This window comes from Staurois parvus, unplaced genomic scaffold (genome assembly GCF_062004578.1).
Source record: "Staurois parvus isolate SC_StPar_1 unplaced genomic scaffold, SC_StPar_1.0 ptg000818l, whole genome shotgun sequence".
In the NCBI taxonomy this organism is placed as follows: domain Eukaryota; kingdom Metazoa; phylum Chordata; class Amphibia; order Anura; family Ranidae; genus Staurois; species Staurois parvus.
Genome location: NW_028318614.1, coordinates 952,571 through 973,122, shown reverse-complemented (window position 1 = coordinate 973,122; position 20,552 = coordinate 952,571). Strand labels below are relative to the sequence as shown.

At 40.8% G+C, this 20,552-nt stretch overlaps 1 protein-coding gene across 1 annotated transcript in view; it reads right to left on the bottom strand.

Moving 5' to 3' along the window:
• Positions 1 to 10,586: 10,586 nt before the first annotated feature.
• Positions 10,587 to 20,552, bottom strand: part of LIN7C (lin-7 cell polarity scaffold C) — a 42,108-nt gene continuing 32,142 nt past the window's right edge. The window contains exon 5 of the mRNA XM_089654958.1: positions 10,587 to 20,412. Within this exon, the coding sequence (XP_089511084.1) occupies positions 20,257 to 20,412 (156 nt within the window). The 3' untranslated portion in view covers positions 10,587 to 20,256. The remainder of the gene's footprint in view (positions 20,413 to 20,552) is intronic.

Here is a 20,552-nt window from a genome sequence, read left to right as displayed (position 1 = left end):
CGTAGGTTGTACACCCCTTGAGGGTTAGGGACTGATGTGAATGTATAATATATATGTAAAGTGCTGCATAAATTGACAGCGCTATAAAAGTACCTGAAATAAATAAATAAATTCCAGATCAGGGACTCTAAATGCTGAAGTCAATGGAGCATCCTGGCAGCACGTCCACTAGACTTTCCAGCAATGGCAGGCCTTCCTGCACACAGTTCTGAAAGCAATGCAATACAGCCACCTGCAGGCAACAGAAAGGTAATGCATTCAGTCAGAAAAAAAATACAAATATTGCACCATTTGCTTTTTTCACTAAAACTGAATTTTAAATGTATAATTCTTTGCTGGTTAAATGTAAATGTAATTATTCAATTAAAGCAGAACTAAACTAGTATTTGAACATTTTAACAGACATACCTAGTAAAAATCCCACTCAACAGCTGCAATCTCCCACATAGCTGCTACCGACTTCTTTGCTTGGAATTCTTCCAGGTTCAGAGTCCTTGATCTTGACTGACCAGGCCAGGATGACATACTTCCCGTGCATTTTATTTATCCCTGCACCAAAGGAAGGCCGAAAATGTACACTGAACTGTGCAATACAGAAAATACCCCTTTGACCCATCAGAAAATCCAGTGCACGTCTAATTCCCTGTTTGCGTAGAAAGGTGACACGACACTGCCTTCTCTGCACTGATATCCCCAGCAGTGTTACCAGCCCTACGCCATTCTTCTCTGCTGAACTACAGAACACTCACCTTTCACATCTTCATAAGATTGAGAGGAAGGGGGTTGGATTCTGTAGTCCAGCAGGGGAGAACTAGGCAGGGCTGATAGCACTTCATGCAATTTCCATACAGAAAGGCACTGCATTGTCATCAAATTTGGTAAGTTAACCCCTTTCCCTCCAGAGGCTTTACCCCCCCCCTTCCTGACCAGGCTCTGTGTTACTTTACAATTGCGCGGTCATGCAACGCTGCACCCAAATGAAGTTTATGTCCTTTTTTTCCCCACAAATAGAGCTTTTTTTCAGTGGTATTTGATCTAGGGATGCACAGAAATATCGGTGGTCGAAATTTTTCGGCCAAAAACACCCCTTTTGCCCGTCGGCTGAAGTGAAAAAAAGCACTGATCAGGGGCGGACTGACAACTCATGGGGCCCCCGGGCAATAGGGGATCATGGGGCACCTGTGTCCTTGCCCAAACTCAAAAAAGCCTATGAAAAAGGTACCAGGGGCATCACATGGGGCCCCCTACTGACCCCGGGCCCTCGGGCAGTGCCCGAGTTTCCAAATGCTCAGTCCGCCCCTGGCACTGATGCAGATGCCGAAAAAACCCCGCCCTTCGGTGCCGCCCGTCAGCTGCTTGGTAGTTCTCAGCCTTACCTGAGAAACCATCAAACGATCCCGGCGCTGGGCATAGAGATGTGTGAAGGAAAGATGGCCTACACTGATCTCTATGCTCTTGGAGGACTAGAGCAATGTCACTTCCGGTTCCGGCCATCTTTTTTTTTTTAAAGCACTAGATCAATGATTTTTTTTTTATTTTGGGTCTTATTGACCCCATATCTCTCCATAAACAGGACCTGTCACTAATTATTCCTTTCACAAGGGATGCATGCATTTCCTGTGATGAGAATAAAATTGATTACAATTTTTTTTAAAGGGACAGTGCAAAAAAACAAACTAATAAATAAAAAAAAAAAAAAGTTTAAAGTGCCCTCGGCCCCCCGTGCTCGCACATAGTGGTGAATGCATACGTAGGCCATGCCCACATATGTAAATGGTGTTCAAACCATACGAGAGATATCGCCAGAATGCCGGAGCAAGAGCAATAATTCTCGCACTAGACCTCTGCTGTAACTTTACACTGCTAACCTGTAGAAATTATTAAAGTATCACCCATGGAGATTTTTTACGTACTGCAGTTTCACGCCATTCCATGAGCATGCGCAATTTTAAAGCGTGACGTGTTGGATATCTATTTACTCGCCGTAACATCCTCTCATATTTTACAAAAAAATGGGGGTATATATTGTTTTTTTTAATCAAAGTGTATTTCTTTCCAAACAATATATATTCATTGTTAAAAATTTCGGTTTTCAGCCAAGTGCATTTTGAATTTTCGGTTTCAGCACCAGAATTTTCATTTCGGTGCACCACTAAATTTGTTCACCTATTCGTTTTGTATCTTTTGTGCTATAAACAAAAGAAGACTGACAATTTAGAAAAAAAACCAAAACAATATCTTAGACTTTTTGCTATAAAACATATCCAGTAAAAAAAAAAAATCAAATTTCATCATAAATTTAGGCCAAAATGTATTCTGCTCCATGTCTTTGCTAAAAAAATCCCAATACATGTAAATCAATTGCTTTATGTGAACGTTATAGGGTCTACAAATGGCTGTATAGATACTGGAAATTTAATTTTTTTTTTATACTAGTGATCAGCGACTTATAGAGGGACTGCGGCGGGCATTCTGACACTGGGGGGGGGGCCACTGACATTCCAATTATACTAATAAACAGCACTGACACTGTACTAGTGACACGGGGCAGGAAGGGGTTAACATCTGAGGCGATCAAAGGGTTAACTATGTGCTGTTTTACATCATATGCTGTGTGTGCTTTACTAGGGAAACATGCTGCTGTGTATTTCTGTTGTGCAGAGAAATACACAGCAGCATGTTTTTGCTGGCAGGAGAGAGACCTGTGTTGTTTACACACAGGCAGGGGCGGACAGACCATTTAGGCACTCGGGCACTGCCCGAGGGCCCAGGGTCAGTAGGGAGCCCCATGAGATGACCTTGGTACCTTTCATAGGCATTTTTGGGTGTGGTTTGAGTGTGGGCGAAGACACAGGGGCCCCATGATTTCATATTGCCCGGGGGCCCCATGAGTTGTCAGTCCACCCCTGCACACAGGTCTCTCCCGTCAATGTTACTCGAGTATTGCCGAGGGCCAGTGGAGAATCTCTGACCAGGACCCGGTGATTGACATCCATAGCCGCCAATGGTGGTGCGGAAAGGGCGGTGAGTGTACCTCCTACCCAGAAATGCAAATCACGTATATATATGCATGACTTTGTGCAGCCCTGTCACCCTGTAGCAGTATTTCTGCTATAGGGCGGGGACGTGGTTAAAGGGATGACAAAGTTATATATTACAGTATTTAAAGAGGAAGTAAACACACTTTTGTATCTTTTACCTACAGGCAAGCTTATAATGAAGTTAAGCTGTAGGTAAAATGAATATTTCCTCAACATGCACTGTGTAGGAGATATTCATTCTTTGTGACAGCCGGCGCATGCGCATACCTGTGCTGTTCCTTCAGAGCAATGCGCTATTGCTCAAGACTCCTGTACGCATGCATGGGAGACACGGCCAGGCAGATGGATGGAGCTTGCAAACCCAGAAGGAAGATTGGGTAAAGATGGAAGCCTCTGCAGCAGTGACAGCATGCTTTGTTATGAAATAAGTCCTTCATAATGTGCTGACATGTGATGCATACTAGCACATTATGTTATTATCTTGCAGGGGATTTTTTTTTTTTTTCAAGCTTCGGTTTACTACCGCTTTACTAACCACTTGCCGTCCGGCCGCTGTATATAAATGGCCGGACGGTGGCAATGCAAGGGCGGGTTGCCATTCATAAACGGTGCCTGTCATTTTGGATTGCGTGCGCTCCCTGGGAGCGCGTGGCACCGCGATCCGGTGCTCGCTGTACGTTACCTCTGTGTGAGGTCCCGATCATGTGTTGACTGATTGGCCAATCAGTGATCACATGAACAGTAGTAAGCAAGATGTCACTTCTGACATCATTGCTTACTATGTGTGAAATCCATGAATGATCACAGAGATCACATGGTACAAGGCTATTCACAACAGCCTTGTACCATGTGACAAGCTGTGACCAATCACAGCTCACACAGTATTTCTCAATGGCTGCAAGAATGCAGCCAGAGAGAAGGAAAATTGCTTTTACAGCCTTCATGGGTGTAAAAGCAATCAGTGTAAAAAAGAAAAAAAAAAATCTTCATCACCCCTCAAGTAGTACAGTGTCACTATGGTGACACTGTACTGCTAGGGTGACAGTATTTAAAAAAACAAAACAAAAAAACAAATAATATAAAAAAACATTTTTGAAAAATTAAAATTTTTGATTATAAACTAATTTGGGTTATTTGTTTTTACTAAAAAGATAACTTAATAACTTTTGGCCAAGATTTATGAAGAAAGATTATTTGCAAAATTTTATAAGAAAAACACTTTTTTTCAAAAGTTTTGGACTTTTTCATTTATATAGCAAAAACAATAAAAATCCCAGTGGTGAATAAATACCACCAAAATAAAGTTTTATCTGTCTCAAAAAAATGCTGAAAAATTCACATGGGTACAGTGTTGCATGACCGCGCAATTGTCAAAGTGCGACAGCACTGAAAGCTGAAAATTGGCCTGGACAGGAAGGGGGTAAAAGTGTCCGGACATGAAGTGGTTAATCAAATACTTCAACCTCAAAATTCCCCCAATGCACTACAAGGGTTACATGCTTATTTTTGCCCATAACAACATTAAAAAGCACTCGTACTTATCTTATTCCACGCTTCAACAGGCTTTATGTCTCCTGAAGCTGCTTCTCCATTGTATGCACGCTAATTATTATTATACAGAATTTATGTAGCACCAATAGTTTGAGCAGCTCTTTACAACATTCTAATTAAATTATTACTAAACCCAGGACCCTGCATTCACTATATCTGGTCTCCCACAGTACACACAACATGGAAGTGCAATTATTTTAGTAAATATAAACTGCTAAATACCTTTTTCTCATCCGCAGTTAGAGCAGTCTTGTGACTTCTATCAGTGTCCAGCAGAGCATATGTTACATCTTGTTGGAGTTTTCATTCTGCTCTAGGAGGATGGAAAACCCCTGACCTCTGTCTGGAGAGTGCTGATTGGCCCTGTGCTGATCACATGCACTCTCCCAAGAAAAATAAAATCTCTAGCAATACACACTAAACTGAGCATGTGCAGACTGGCTATGGTTCAGTCTGTCTTATCAGAGATAAGATATGGACATTTAAACAAGAGGAGGAGCACAGAAGTCAGGATCAAATGGCCTTTTACACAATGAAGAGGATTAACCCCTTAGGTTCCACAGTGAGAATAACAAGCATGCTTTACTGCATATACAGACTGATTTCACTGTTGTGGGTTTAGTAACACTTTAAGTAGGATTTGCATTCCTGCAATGCAATTTAAGATGCAAAGGTGCCACCCACTACCAGAGTGTCGGGAGTGAGGAGGTAGAGCTCTGGATGCCAGGTGGGCAAGGGATAAGGTAAGTAAAAGTGCTTTTTAATGGTACTCTACACAAAACACTTGCAATGTGAGCACCACTAGAAGGGTAGTTTTGCAATTTTCCCAGCTTTAAACTTTGCATATTTACAGTGGTTGTGAAGGTTGATTTTTTTATTTAATTCATATATTAAACATGTTATACCTACCTGCTCTGTGCAATAATATTACACAGAGCGGCCCCTTACATTCTCTTCTGGTGTCCCATGCTGCAAAGAATGCATTAAGGTATGCCTTTGGAACCAGTTTAACCACTTGAAGACCAGGCCTTTTTGCGGACAATTTTTTTTTAAAGTGAAAATCAGTATTTTATTTTTCTAGAAAATTACTTAGATCCCCCAATTATATATATATACACACACTTTTTGGTTTTTTTTGTAGCAGAGGCCCTAGAGAATAACATGGTGGGTTTTTTATGTCACACAGTATTTGTGCAGTGGTTTTTGGAATGCAAATTTTTTAGAAAAAAAACATACTTTAATGAATCTTAAGGCACATAAACACAACATAATATCCACTTTTTGGTAAAATATAACAGATGGTGTTACGCTTAGTAAATTGATACCTACCATAGGTGACGCTTTAAAAGTCTTTACAGGTTACCAGTTTGGAGTTATGGATCACTCTCATTGTGAATGTAAACACTCCTAATGACAGCAATAGGCAGCGACAGGTATGCTTTATGGAGAGATCTGGGGTCTATTAGACCCTGGATGTCTCCTCTGCCCTTACAAACATCTGATCAGTCAAGATCGATGTGATCAGATACTTTCCAAATGTAAAAATGGCGCGGTTTACATCTGGGAAACTGGAAGTGGTGAAAATGCTCATCCTTTCCAGTTTCCTATACCATAGAGCTCATCAGGAATGTTTTTTTTGCCCTCTCCATGCTCTGTGCTAAGCTTGTGGAACTGCTGACATTAACTCTGAGCTCAAATGTTGCCTATAAAAGCTATCCAGTGACTAAATAGCTGCTAGGATGGCTATTACATAAAAGCCAGCCAGTGGATGAAAAAAACAGTACCAGGATGATGTTGGCAGCTGCAGGCATCATCCCGGTATAATAATTTAAAGTCAAATGGTTAGCACTTCCACCTGGCAGTACTGGGGTCATTGGTTCAAATCCCAACCATGGTACCACCTGCCTGGAGTTTGCATGTTCTCCCTGTGCCTGCATGGGTTTCCTCAGGGTACTTGTTTCCTACCACACTTCAAAGACATTCTGGTAGGTTAACAACTTCCAGACCAGACACTTTTACCCCCTTCCTGACCAGGGCAATTTTCAGCTTTCAGCGCTATCACACTTTGAATGACAATTGCGCGGTCATGCAACACTGTACCCAAATGAATGGTTTACCATTTTTTTGAGACAGATAAAGCTTTATTTTGGTGGTATTTATTCACCGCTGGGATTTTTATTTTTTTTGCTATTTAAATGAAAAAGTCCAAAAATTTTGAAAAAAAGTGTTTGTTTTACAAAAAAATTTGCAAATAAATAATATTTCAAAATAAATCTTTGCCAAAATTTATTCCGTTATCTTTTTAGTAAAAAAAAAAAATACAAATTAGTTTATAACCAAAAATTATAATTTTTAAACATTTTTTTTACGGTTTTATTTTATTTTTTTAAATATATATATTTCTACATACTGTCACCCTACCAGTACAGTGTCACCATGGTGACACTGTACTACTTGTGGGGGGTGATGAAGATTTATTTATTTTTTTTACACCGATTGCTTTTACACCCATATAGGATGTAAAAGCAATCATTTCTCTTTCTCTCTGTGTGCATTCTTGCACTCATTGAGAAGTACTGAGTGAGCTGTGATTGGCCACAACTTGTCACATGGTATAAGGCTGTTGTGAATAGCCTTGTACCATGTGACCTCTGTGATCATTCACAGATTTCACACGTAGTAAGCAATGATGTCACAAGTGACATCTTGCTTACTACTTTGCAAGTGATCACTGATTGGCCAATCAGTGATCACATGATCGGGACCTCGTACAGAGGTCCCATCCGACGATCGGTGTTACACTGTGTCCGGAGGACACAGCGGGCACCGGATCGCGGTGCTGCGCACTCCGAGGGAGCGCGCACAAGCAAGTGCGTGGAGGCCGTTTATAAACGGCCACCCGACCCTGCACTGCCACTGTCCGGCCGTTTATATGCAATGGCCGGTCGGGAAGTGGTTAATTGGCTCCTGTCTAAATTGGCCCTAGTTTGCATATGTATGAATGTAAGTTAGGAACCTTAGATTGAATGCCCCTGGAAGGTTAGGGACTGATGTGAATGTGCAAGTGCTTCATAATTGAAGGCTCTATATAAGTACCTGTAATAAATAATTAAAATTACATACATGTGCGTAATTTGGCGTTAAGTGATGTTGTCCAACAAGTCAAATTTGTGTTTTAAATGCAATGGCATGCTTTCTTTGTGTGCTTTTTACTAATAATTATTGCAATTCTAGTTTAAAGTATTTCTATACCATTTTAAATGTTTAAAGAAGACTAATTGCCTGTCTTTATAAATACTTACGTTTCATACAAAAGGTGCAGTGCACTATAATTGACATTATATATGACGCAAATGCTCGAATCAGATGATGGTCCATCACCATTAAAAACATATAAGGCTCCCAGCACCTTGGAGAGAAAGAAAGGATACTACCCTACTATATGCATAACCCACTGTATGTGCTGCAAGAGTGACACCTAATGGCCACAACTACATATTGCAGTATACAGGACTTGGGCAAAACAATATTCTCAAATGGAGAAGAAAAAAAAAAAAAAGGATAAATTATTCACAAGCACAGACAGCATGTAAATTTTCATTAAAAAAATAAAGTAGAAAGCAATGTTTTAAATGAAACACTTATTCAATGCAAGATACATTTTCCATAGCACTCCCTTGGATTTGAGAAGTCCAACTTCCTAAAATAAACTACATGGCAAACCTATTATACATGGAAAGGCAAATGAGCACCGTTCCACCCAAATAAATCTTTCTGCCACGTCTTTCATTTTGGCCAGCTTCCTATATAACAGAGCAGGGTTTGTCTGGCTGAGGGAACCATAAACACAGGTAACTGCATCAGACTGGCTGAATGGGTGACTAATCCACTTATTTTATTAACGTGTCTGTTAGTATTGCATGCTCCTCGATTCAGAGCTAAACTCCAGACAGAAAGTCAAATAGGAAGCAGCAAATGTATTTCTTTTTGAACAGCTTTACCTGCTTAAAAAAAAAATGAATTCTGTTAAGCCAGACTTGTGATTCAGCCATGCCAGACAAGTCCTGGGCCTTTCTGCAGACCATTCTGCACCAATAGAGGATTACAGAACGCTTATATGAAACAAGCAGCTGCTTAGCCAAATTCAGTGTAAAAAATGATTCACTGATTTTAATAAAAATATGTATAAATTGGATTAAAAAGTATTTTAATCTGCCCAGAGTCAAAGTCTGATTGACTATAACAAACTACATACCTTGCAAAGAATTATTTTACAATACAATATAGGAAGATATGGTAAAGATAACCATCAACTGAAAGGAGAAGATGAAAGCTCCTTTGGCTATACTGCGGGTCACTGGAGTGCATTTAGTTGTGCACTCCTGTGCCCCAGGGCTAAAGCCTGCTGTTGGCTGATGGTGCAGAGCTGCTGCAGGCTCTGCAGGGATCCCAAAAATAATGTCGGGATCCAACCAGATGCCTGACCAGCATCTGCTCAGCAGCATGCTGAAAGCCAGCTGCTCCCGCCCCCTCCACCTCCACAGCCTGGCGTTTCCAATGAGAAATGGAGGAGCAGAGCAGAAAGTGGTGACTGCCTCTGCTCTGTGCTTAGAGCAGACCGAGAACTGAGCAATCAGCCATCTTTGATTGCTTGGTTCTCAGTGTAGAGCTGGCGGGGGACAGATGCAGCATCGGATCAATACCCACTCTGGACACAGAGCCACTCCAGGCTCTGCAGGGATCCCAAAAATAATGTTGGGATCCAACCAGATGCCTGAGCAGCACCTGGCTCAGAAGCACGCTGAAAGCCTGAGCCAGCTGCTCCCGCCCCCTCCACAGCCTGGCGCTTCAGTGAGAACTGGAGGAGCAGAAAGTGGTGAATGCCACTGCTCTGTGCTTATTTTATTTTCAGGTACTTATATATCGCCGTCAATTTACACAGCACTTTACATATATATTGTACATTCACATCAGTCCCTAACTCTCAAGGGGCGTACAATCTAAGGTCCCTAACTTACATTCATACATACTAGGGCCGATTTAGACAGGATCCAATTAACCTACCAACATGTCTTTGGAGTGTGGCAGGAAACCGGAATACCTGGAGGAAACCAAGGCAGGCACAGGGAGAACATGCAAACTCCAGGCAGGTGGTGTCATGGTTGGGATTTGAACCAACGACCCTAGTACTGCCAGGCGGGAGTGCTAACCATTTAGCCACTATGCTGCCCATGTTTAGAGCAGACCCGAGAACTGAGCAATCAGCCATCTTTGATCGCTCAGTTCTCAGTGTAGAGCTGGCGGGGGACAGATGCAGCATCGGATCAATACACAGCCAGTATGCCCAGGGTCGGCGTTTTTGCAGAGTTCTGGCCGCAGGCAGTTGGTCTGTATACATTCAGCCATAGCAGAGTGTTGCTGCATCCAAAAGTGGTGTTTAGCCGCCTCTGAATGCAGCAAACTCCTGTCTGATTGTAACCTACGCAGTGAAGTCCCAATCTTTCTTTTGCACTGCAGTTTAAAAGAATAAAGCTTAAATATACAATATACAGGCATCAGTTGTTCCATCTCCTCCAATTTTAAGCCCTGGTTCACGCTGATGCGGTGCAGCACATCGCATGTGATTCGCGCAGGAACCGTACTGCATTCCTGTGCAAATCACATGCGATTTCTGTGCGGTGCAATCTGAGCCATACATTTTGTATGGCTCAAATCGCACTGCATCCGCACCAAAAAAGTGCAAGGCCCTTTTTTAGTCCGCACCAGAATCGGACCACATTCGGTGTTCACACCCATGTGGTCCGATTCTGCACATTGCATCACGTTTTGTGAACTGATTTTGCGATGTCGCTAACGTAATATACACACCTGCAATGGTTTGTGTGAATAGGGTGCGATTATTAGGCTGAATGTTAATTAAACTTCATTTTTAACCTGCTCAAATTGCAAAAACAAGCCATAAAGACACAAAAATGAGTGCCAGAACAAAAGTGATTAAAGAGTCTAAGACATTTTTAATTGTTGACAGATTGGTCATATAAAAACATCCAATGTGTTTACTCCCACCCCCTTCATCATGGCTCACCACAGGAAAAAATGTGAATGGAATCAATGACCACAGAGAGCTAGAATTAGATTCTGCTTGTGGAGTAACAATGTAGCAATTGCGGAGTGGCAATTTCACATATAATCCATTGGGATATCACAAGGGTCAGTCCAAGAAATATTGATTACATACTGGCTTCTTGTATCTCTCTGGCCCTTCAGCTGTGCGATTTTGGTACCTGGATTTCCCAGGTTTCTCAGCTCCTGTGGCCATTAAAGGAAAACTTCCAGGATAGCAATAATCAAGTTGTCACTGCTGACTTTCTGGCTCCTGGGCTATTATCATAACGGCTTTACTATCTACTAAGTCAGGGACTTGGAACAGCCACACAATGTCTTAAAAGTCTCAGTTCCTACCCTGTATATGCTTGTTCTTGGTTATTGGCTCATTAGATCAGCCCTTGAGATTGCAAGGGAAACTTAGTGGATTTGGGATTTTCTTTTTTTCCCTTGTTTTTTTCATTCAATGTTGTTTTATACCTATGACTGAAATACAATCTTTGCATCAAATGATGAGTCATCCACTTGTGAGTATAAATTGCAGTTTGAGCTATTGAGGTCTATAAACAACAAGCTTTTTACATCAAAGAAGCTAAATGCAGAGACCATAAAACATGAAAAAACCTAAAGCCTACTGGATTGAAAGGATACAAAATATTATTATTCAATATTTTATATCTAATTGACTAAAACAAATATTTTTTTTTTTTTTTTTTTTTTACTAGCACCAGACTTCATATTGGTCCAAGGTTTAAGCTTTTAATCCATTTTACTTTCCTACTTTGTTTTGCCATCTTTGAAAGTTTGATATAAGCCAATGACTTTGCAAATTGTTTCCCGATACAAAGGAGGACTTCAGCGTTGCAGATAAAACAGTGTACAGTTATATACCAATCACCATTCAACACACTTCATAGCACATAGCTTATACAACAGCAATATTGAGAGCAATGATATGCACTAACCCTTAGCAATCAGATTTAAAGAGCTACAGTCCCATTCAGGGCAAAGTGACTGTCTCCTGATAACCCACCTTAGCAAGGTAAACTCTCTGATCTATGCTCCCTTCATACTTCTGGAGTCAACCCTGGGTAAGCTCTGGAGATAAGCTGATCCAGGGAATATCTGGATCTTAACAGTAAGAGCTGTGAAAATGTGGAATAGACTCCCGCAAGAGTTGGTTCTGGCCAGTTCAGTGGATTGTTTTATAAAAGGCCTGGATTCTTTCCTAGATACACAGAATATAACTGGATACTAACATTTATAGGTAAAGTTGATCCAGGGAATATCCGATTGCCTCTCGGGGGATCAGGAAGGAATTTTTTCCCCTGCAGGAGCAGATTGGATCATGCTTTGCTGGGGTTTTTGCCTTCCTCTGGATCAACTGTGGGTATAGGATTATAACTTTTTTTTTTTAATGGTTGAACTGGATGGACTTTTGTCTTTTTTCAGCCAGACTAACTATATAACTAGCTTTCTTAAGAATAGGACATCACTGTGACAGTGAGTGGGCCTAGCGATTGATCTTAGGTAACATGTCACATAAGCCCTGTAATGTTAGAGTTGGGGGGGAGGGGTGTTGGAGAGAGGGTGAATGGTGGCACTGTCACTTTTCCCTGAATGACAGTTTAGTGTAGTCATACTCATTGGATGATAACGGATAACTGCCAGGTATCAGTTACGGAACAGTGCTCTTGCATTCTATCAATACAGTACAAATATTTGAATGTTTGTCAATGTTATGCAAGAATCTATTTACTTACAACAGCAAAAAACACCACTCTGAATCCATTTTGGATAAATTATTAACAGAATACTTGGAAAATGCACCTCCACTATTTTCTGACAAATATAAATACATCAAGGCTGGGCAGTAAAACTGTCAATATATAATATAAAGCACCTTTTTTCTGAACAAATCTTATCCCCTACCAGGAGGAGACTGTATGGTGTGAGTTGTTATGACAGCATTCTGTAGACACAGCTATCTCTTCAGTTTCCCAGCACTAGTTAACTACATTTCAAAGCACAATGGTTAAAGAACTTGCATACATTAAAGCAGAATCAAACCCTCCTATCCTTTACAGGCAAGGAACCTGCCATCTGTTTGATCTGTGCTTGATCAGCTATGACACCAGCCATTTGACAGTTCGGTTGAAAGCATTTGTGACTCACAATTATCATTCACAGCATGCCTTGAATGTAACTGTCTTTGCTCCAGAGGAAGTCATATTTGACAAAATGTGTAGGGTGGAGCTACGTGTTGACGTCATCACGTTACCGGAAGTGATGGAGGTATCGCTTTGTTTGTCAGCCAAATCAGCTTTCCTATTGAACAATAACTCCTGCATATACGCAAGTGCATTTTTATCATGAATAAATGTTTTAAAAATTAGTTTACACTATGTGGAGTGTTTGCTTTATCATTCCTTTCTGAGAGTTGGGTGGATAATAACCGGAAATGGATGATGGATGCGAGCCAGCAATAATGGTGCAGTCTGCATGAATTTCCATTTCACATGCTTTTTAGGACTTCTCTTTACCTAGAGAGTCATTTAATTCAGGTAAGCCAGCATTTGTACCTTTGATGTGGTGGTAGAATACACGTTTGTGAATTTGAATTGAATATACACTGTGAGCAGAATTATTATGCAAGAGAGTATTTTGACCAAATCATCATTTGTAAGCATATTGTCCAACTCCAAGCTGTGTAAACTTAAATGCCATTTGGATTTAAGCAGATCAGGTGATGTGTATCTATGTAATGAGGTAGGGTGCGACCTAAGGCGATCAACACCCTATATCGAGGTGTGCGTATTAGGCAGCTTCTTTTCCTCAGTCAAAATTGGGCCAAAAGAGAGATTTACCGGACTCTGAAAAGTCAAAAAATTGTAAAAAGTCTTTCAGAGTGATGCAGCACTCTTGAAATTGCTAAGATAGTGAGATGTGATCACAGAACCAAACGTTTTTTTTTTGCAAATAGTCAACAGAGTCGAAAGTAACGTGTTGAGAAAAAAAAGATGCAAATTAACTGGCAAAGACTTGAGAAGAATCAAACGTGAAGCTACCAGGAACCGATTAATTTCCAATGGCGTCACATTCCAGAACTGCAACTTACCTGGAGGGCCCAAAAATACAAGGTGTTCAGTGCGCAGAGACATGGCCAAGGTATGGAAGGTTGAAACCCAACCACCAATGAATAAGACACATAAGTTGAAATGTCAAGACTGGGCCAAGAAATATCTGAAGACAGGTTTTTCAAAGGGTTTATAGACTGATGAGATGAGAGTGACTCTTGACAGACCAGATGGATGGGCCCGTTGCTGGATCAGTAACCGGCAGAGCTCCACTTCCACTCAGACGTCAGCAAGGTGGAGGTGGGGTACTGGTATGGGCTGGTACTATTAAACATGAGCTAGTTGGACCATTTTGGCTTGAAGATGGACTCAAAATCAACTCCCAAACCTACTGCCAGTTTTTAGAAGACACTTTCTTCAAGCAGTGGTACAAGAAAAGTCTGCATCTTTCAAGACCAAGATATTTATGCAGGACAACGCTCCAACGCATGCATCGAAGTACTCCACAGTGTGGCAAGCCAGTAAAGGAATTAAAGAATAATGACATGGCCCCCTTCCTCACCTGACCTAAACCCTATTGAAAACTTGTGGACCCTTCTTAAATGGGAGATTTATGGTGAAGGAAAACAGTACACTTCTCTGAACAGTGTCTGGGAGGCTGTGGCTGCTGCTGCGCAAAAAGTTGATGGTCAACAGATCAAGAAACTGACAGACTCCATGAATGGAAGGCTTATTACTGTTATTGAAAAGAAGGGTGGCTATATTAGTAAGTGATTTTTTTTCAAATGTCAGAAATATTTATTTGTAAATTTTGAGTTGTTTATTATTCTCACTTTAACAGATGAAAATAAACAAGTTAAGTGGGAAAATGTTTGTTTTTCATTTAGTTGCATAATAATTATGCATACTAATAGTTGCCCTATAATTGTGCACACCTAGATATTCTCCTAAGAAAGCCCAAACCTCATTTTTACTTTCTTAAATATTCAGGTTTGAGGTTTATTAACATATTGGATTGACCAAGAGCACTAGTTATTCAATAATGAAATGAATCCATAAAAATGCAACTTGCCTAATAATTGTGCACAGAGTATACATCGGCTTCCTTTTTTTATGTAGACTTAACACTTTATGAACTGGAAATTTAATTTTTTTAATTATATATATATATTCATCAATTAGCAATTTTATTGTATTTATGGTATTTTTATAACACATGTATTTTGATGGATTTATTTATTATGATTGATACTTGTATTTATGCCCTACTTTGTCACATATTGTTAGCACGCCACTTTTTTTTTTACATGCTTGGTTTACAATGAGAAATAGTGTGGTTATCACTTTTTGAGCATAGACGCAGTTTTCTTTTTTCTTTTTCTGAATGCAGCTCTCGCACCTAGTAAACAAAGGGTAAGTAATCATCAGACATCATCATCAGATACATATATTTAAGATAGCTGCGCTGGGGAAAGCTACGCTGGGAATGTAATGTACACTATATTGCCAAAAGTATTGGGACACCCCTCCAAATCATTGGCTTCAGATGTTCCAATCAACTCCATGGCCACAGGTGTATAAAATCAAGCACCTAGGCATGCAGACTGCTTCTACAAACATTGGTGAAAGAATGGGTCGCTCTCAGGAGCTCAGTGAATTCAAGCGTGGTACTGTGATAGGTTGCCACCCGTGCAATTAAGTCCACATGTGAAATGTCCTTTCTACTAAATATTCCACGGTTGATTATAACAAAGTGGACGCAACTGGGAACAACAGCAACTCAGCCACGAAGTGGGAGGCCACGTAAAATGACAGAGCGGGGTCAGCACATGCTGAAGCACACAGTGCGCAGAAGTCACCAACTGTCTGCAATAGTTAAAGACCTCCAAACTTCAGATTAGCACAACAACAGTGCATAGAGAGAGCTTCATGGAGTGGGATTCCATGGCCGAGCAGCTGCATCCAAGCCTTACATCACCAAGTGCAATGCAAAGCATCAGATGCAGTGGTGTTATGTATGCCGCAACTGGACTCTAGAGCAGTGGAGACGTGTACTCTGGAATGACAAATCACGCTTCTCTGTCTGGCAATCCGATGGACATGTCTGGGTTTGTCGGCTGCCAGAAGAATGGTACTTGCCTGACTGCATTGTGGCAAATGTAAAGTTTGGTGGAGGGGGGATTATGGTGTGGGGTTGTTTTTCATGGGTTGGGCTTGGCCCCTTAGTTCCAGTGAAGGGAACTCTTAAGGTGTCAGCATACCAAGACATTTTGGACAATTTCATGCTCCCAACTTTGTGGGAACAGTTTGGGGATGGCCCCTTCCTGATCCAACATGACTGCGCACCAGTACACAAAGCAAGGTCCATAAATACATGGATGAGCAAGTTTGGGGTGGAGGAACTTGACTGACCTGCACAGAGTCCTGACCTCAGCCCAATAGAACACCTTTGGGATGAAATAGAACAGAGACTATGAGCCAGGCCTTCTCGTCCGACATCAGTGCCTGACCTCACAAATGTGCTTCTGGAAGAATGGTCAAACATTCCCATAGACACACTCCTAAACCTTGTGGACGGCCTTCCCAGAGGAGTTGAAGCTGTTATAGCTGCAAAGGGTGGGCCAACTCAATAATGAACCCAACAGACTAAGATTGGGATGCCATTAAAGTTCATGTGCGTGTAAAGGCAGGCGTCCCAATACTTCTGGCAATATAGCGTATATCCAGTGAGTGCAAAGCTTAAATGAGCTCAAAAAACACCATTATGAAGGAAGAGCATCCAAAAAAGAAAAAAAGGATGCTTTAAAACCAAATGGCTATCCACACAATGGATTTACTTTAGGCTGCAGTGCAAATAAAGGTACATAGGCACATATGGTTACAGTTTCAGACAGCCTAACCCTTCATCAGCTTCAAAGGTCACGGAAAACCTGTAACAGTGTACTTTGCAATTTGGTTGTGCAGCATGCTTTTCTCAGATATTATATGTCTGTGCGAGCTTTTCTGCTCCTTTTTACAATGCTGACTCACTGAAAACAATACACTCCCCATGTAACTGATATCTTGTCTCAACGGCTGTTAAGAAAAAAGTAGAATGCTAGCACTGCGCCTCCAGTGGCTGATCTACAAATCTTCATATTTAATAAAATTAAATTCTGAAACAGCAAGTATACAAACATATGAAAGTCATAGCAAGAGGATTCTATACTTGGTTTAACTACCCAGTCTTTAACGTTTTCCTTTCATACAGTCTGGAATTCTAGAGTACCTGGCTTGGTCACACAAGTGACACTACAACTTTACAACAATCAATGCCACAAGTCACTAAACAAGATGGCGAACAGTGACATGTTCTACAGTCCACTAAATGACAGGATCACAATGACAATTTCTAAATGAAAAAAAAAACATTTCACAGTACTGTACAAAACTAACATGTTCATCTAGCTAGAATATTTTACACAACCAACATCACAAGTTCTGGCTTAAAGCCACTATTTGATCTAAGTCTTCCAGTACAATAGATTGTGCACAGTTTTAAAATATAATGTGTAATTTCAGCACTTTACTTGTGGCTGCAGTCTTTTTCAAGGAGTAACCGATTGCTGATAGTCTGAAGTTTTAGATAGGGGATGCTCCAGCCTGGAAGTATTGTGTTTACTTCTTCCAGCCACCACTCAGATACTAGAGGAGCTGAACTGAAAAAGAGGTGGACTACTCATTATCTCAATACAAAGTTCACCTCGTCTTCCCTTTAGCTCTCTCAAGTCGTGCCTGCAAGTAGTTTCTGCAAGAAGACAGGGTAGACCAGCCTTTTTCAACCTTTTCATCACAGAGGGATCCTTGAAATACTCTTCTGGTCTCAGGGAACCCCTGCTAAAAACTACTACATATACACAACACATGACACGTTAGTGTGATGGTCAGTGGGAAGAATGCTCCATACCACTTATGGTCATTGAAAAGCATTACCCCCTACAGAAAGCAAAAACGTTCAATTGTGTTAGTGGGAACTTATCGGAGTGGCAGAAATTACTCATTGCTTAAGGAACTCCCTGCAACTTCTGGAGGAACCCTGGCTGAGGAACCCTGGAGTAGACCACCTAGTTCAGCCTTTCTCACCCCTTTTTTTTTTTACCCTGGAGGGACCCTTTAAATAATTTTGAGGTCTCAGGAAAACCGCTACTACTGTCATGGAAACATAACACAATCAGTAAGCTGCTGAAAGATTTAAAGTGGTTGTAAACCTCAGACATGAAATCTGAACAAAGCATATCTCTATAGTGTGTACTTGTCTCAATTAAGAACACTAAGTGTCATTTCTTTCTGCAGCTTTGTTCCTCTGCTATCAGCATGAGTCACTTCTGACAAGTTTCCCTGACACCAAGAGAAAAATGGTGACGCGGAGGTAGCTCCACCAGATTGACAGCATCGGCTCTGTTCCTGTAAGCTGTGTCCCTTCCTTTCAACTTGCTCTCCTCACTGAGCTCTGAGTGTAATTTCAGCTCTCCACCCCTTTTTTTCTGAACTCTCGACAAGCTTTATGTATTCATCACTTTGAACAGATATAGAGGAGAGACGATTGCAGATAGATAGGTAAAACCTATGCAGGAGGGTTTGTTTTCATCTCTGTGTATGACCTGAAGCCAGTCACTTCACTGTGTATATGTAAGTGTTTACAACCACTTTAAATAAAAGAAGAATTTTGCATACTTGGAATATATGACACCCAGAACCAATTTATTTTTAACAACATTCTCTTGTTCTACACATCAAAAATGATCATGAAAATATATAAATAATAATGGGCAGAAAATACAGAATGTGAAAAAGTAGTGTTCTCTTATGCTAGGTCAGTGGAAAAGTATCCCCTTACATTGGTGGTCAGTTGTAAAAAAAAAAAAAACCCACAAAAAAGCCCACTTGCAGTGGTGAACAACGTAGATGTGGTGATCAACGTAGATGAGGTGATCAATGTACATGTGGTGATCAATGTACATGTGGTGATCAATGTACATGTGGTGATCAATGTACATGTGGTGATCAATGTAGATGAGGTGATCAATGTACATGTGGTGATCAATGTACATGTGGTGATCAATGTACATGTGACCCCTTGCAATACATATCAGTGGGAAATTGTTCCCTTACATTGGTAGTTAATGTAGTCTGGAAATCAGTCTGTCATTGCTCACTGCTCGGGGAACTCCTAGCAAACTCAGTCTAGAGGAATCCTAATTGGGAAAGCCTGCTCTAATTCCAGACTGGAGCACCCATTGTTTGAAACTTCTATTTATAAGTAAAAAAGTCATCCCTTGCAAAAGGAAACTGCTGGGACAAATGAGGATAAGTGCGGAAAGTTCACTTATTAATTTTTATAATGGTCAGCACTCCCAAAACTGAAATTTATTTTGAATTAGATGCCAGAGGGCTTCATCATCCACCCTTTTATATATCTATTAGGATCTTTCTGATCAAGCTCTCTGTACCCAGTACTGTCCATCTGGAGTTTCATTCCTAAGGATTTCATTAGCTCAGTGTCCATTGCATGTAGAGGTCAAAAGAAGAAAACCCAGTGGGGAGAGCTTACTGTTGGAACTACAAAGAGATATAAAGATTTAGTGGTTGATTGAAGCCATCTTTACGTGCCCATAACTGGAAAGTCAGTTCTGAACAGACTGGCTCTTTAAAGGCCCAGTCACCACTCCAAGCCTATTAAGATGAAGAAGTTATGTTACGGAACTTACAATACAAAAGCTGTGGCTGCCTTTTACTTCTGATAAATGTGCCCTGCATACACGTCCAGAATTTCTGATGTGCCTACGACACTTTGCAGAAGTGCTCTGGGCAGAAGCCTGGCGTGATCTGCATAGACTGTGTTTGCAGATCACATAAGGTTTCTCCAGCCGCTGCTTGGAGCAGAGGTGACGTCAGAGCTGGGGAGGAGGAGCCGTTGCCTCAGGCTGAAACAGTGATCTTCAAACACTCCGGCAAAGTGTTGTAGGCACAGTGGAACATCAGATGTGTTTTCAGAGCACTTCTATCAGAAATACTTAAAAGAAAGGCAGCCACAGCTTTTGCATTACAAGTGAGTTAACAAAACCTTTTCATCTTAGTAGTCTTGAAGAAATGACAGGTTCTCTTGAAACAACAAGCACTAACACATTATTCACTTCACCACTGAATACCAAAGGGATACAGTTATAGTACTGAAAAAAAATACCTTTTACAAATGTATTATACACCACTATATTAAAAATGTTTTTTTTTTGTACTTCTGTCAAGATTTAAAAAAGGAGGGTAAGTAAAAACTGCCCTGTAAACGTTTGTGTGATAAAGACATATACGGTAGTGTAATCCCAGCTGTGTGCGCTACAGGCGGAACCTAGAACCAGTTTTGTATTGGATGTAGAGTTCACGGGGAACTTGGTTTATTCTAGAGTAGAATAGAAAGTTTGTGTCTTGTATGCATGGCGCGTTTCTTAGTTTTGTTGCCTGCGTTTTGCAGATCTCATTTTTTCAAAGCGCGACTCCATTTCTTCCAAGACTCGCGGGGTGTACCGGACCACCAGTTTTACCTTGCCTTGTGCGGCTTTCAGGAGCTCCACTGCTTTTTCGTGATGTTCACCCTCCACGCTCTATGAAAAAGAAAAATATGATGAGCATTCATACTTCAAAATCAGAAAATTTAGCACAATATAGAGAGTTAGTAAGCATTTCTTTACTGATGTTATTTCTTCCATTTTACAAAGGTCCAATATTGATAGCTTGACTAAAG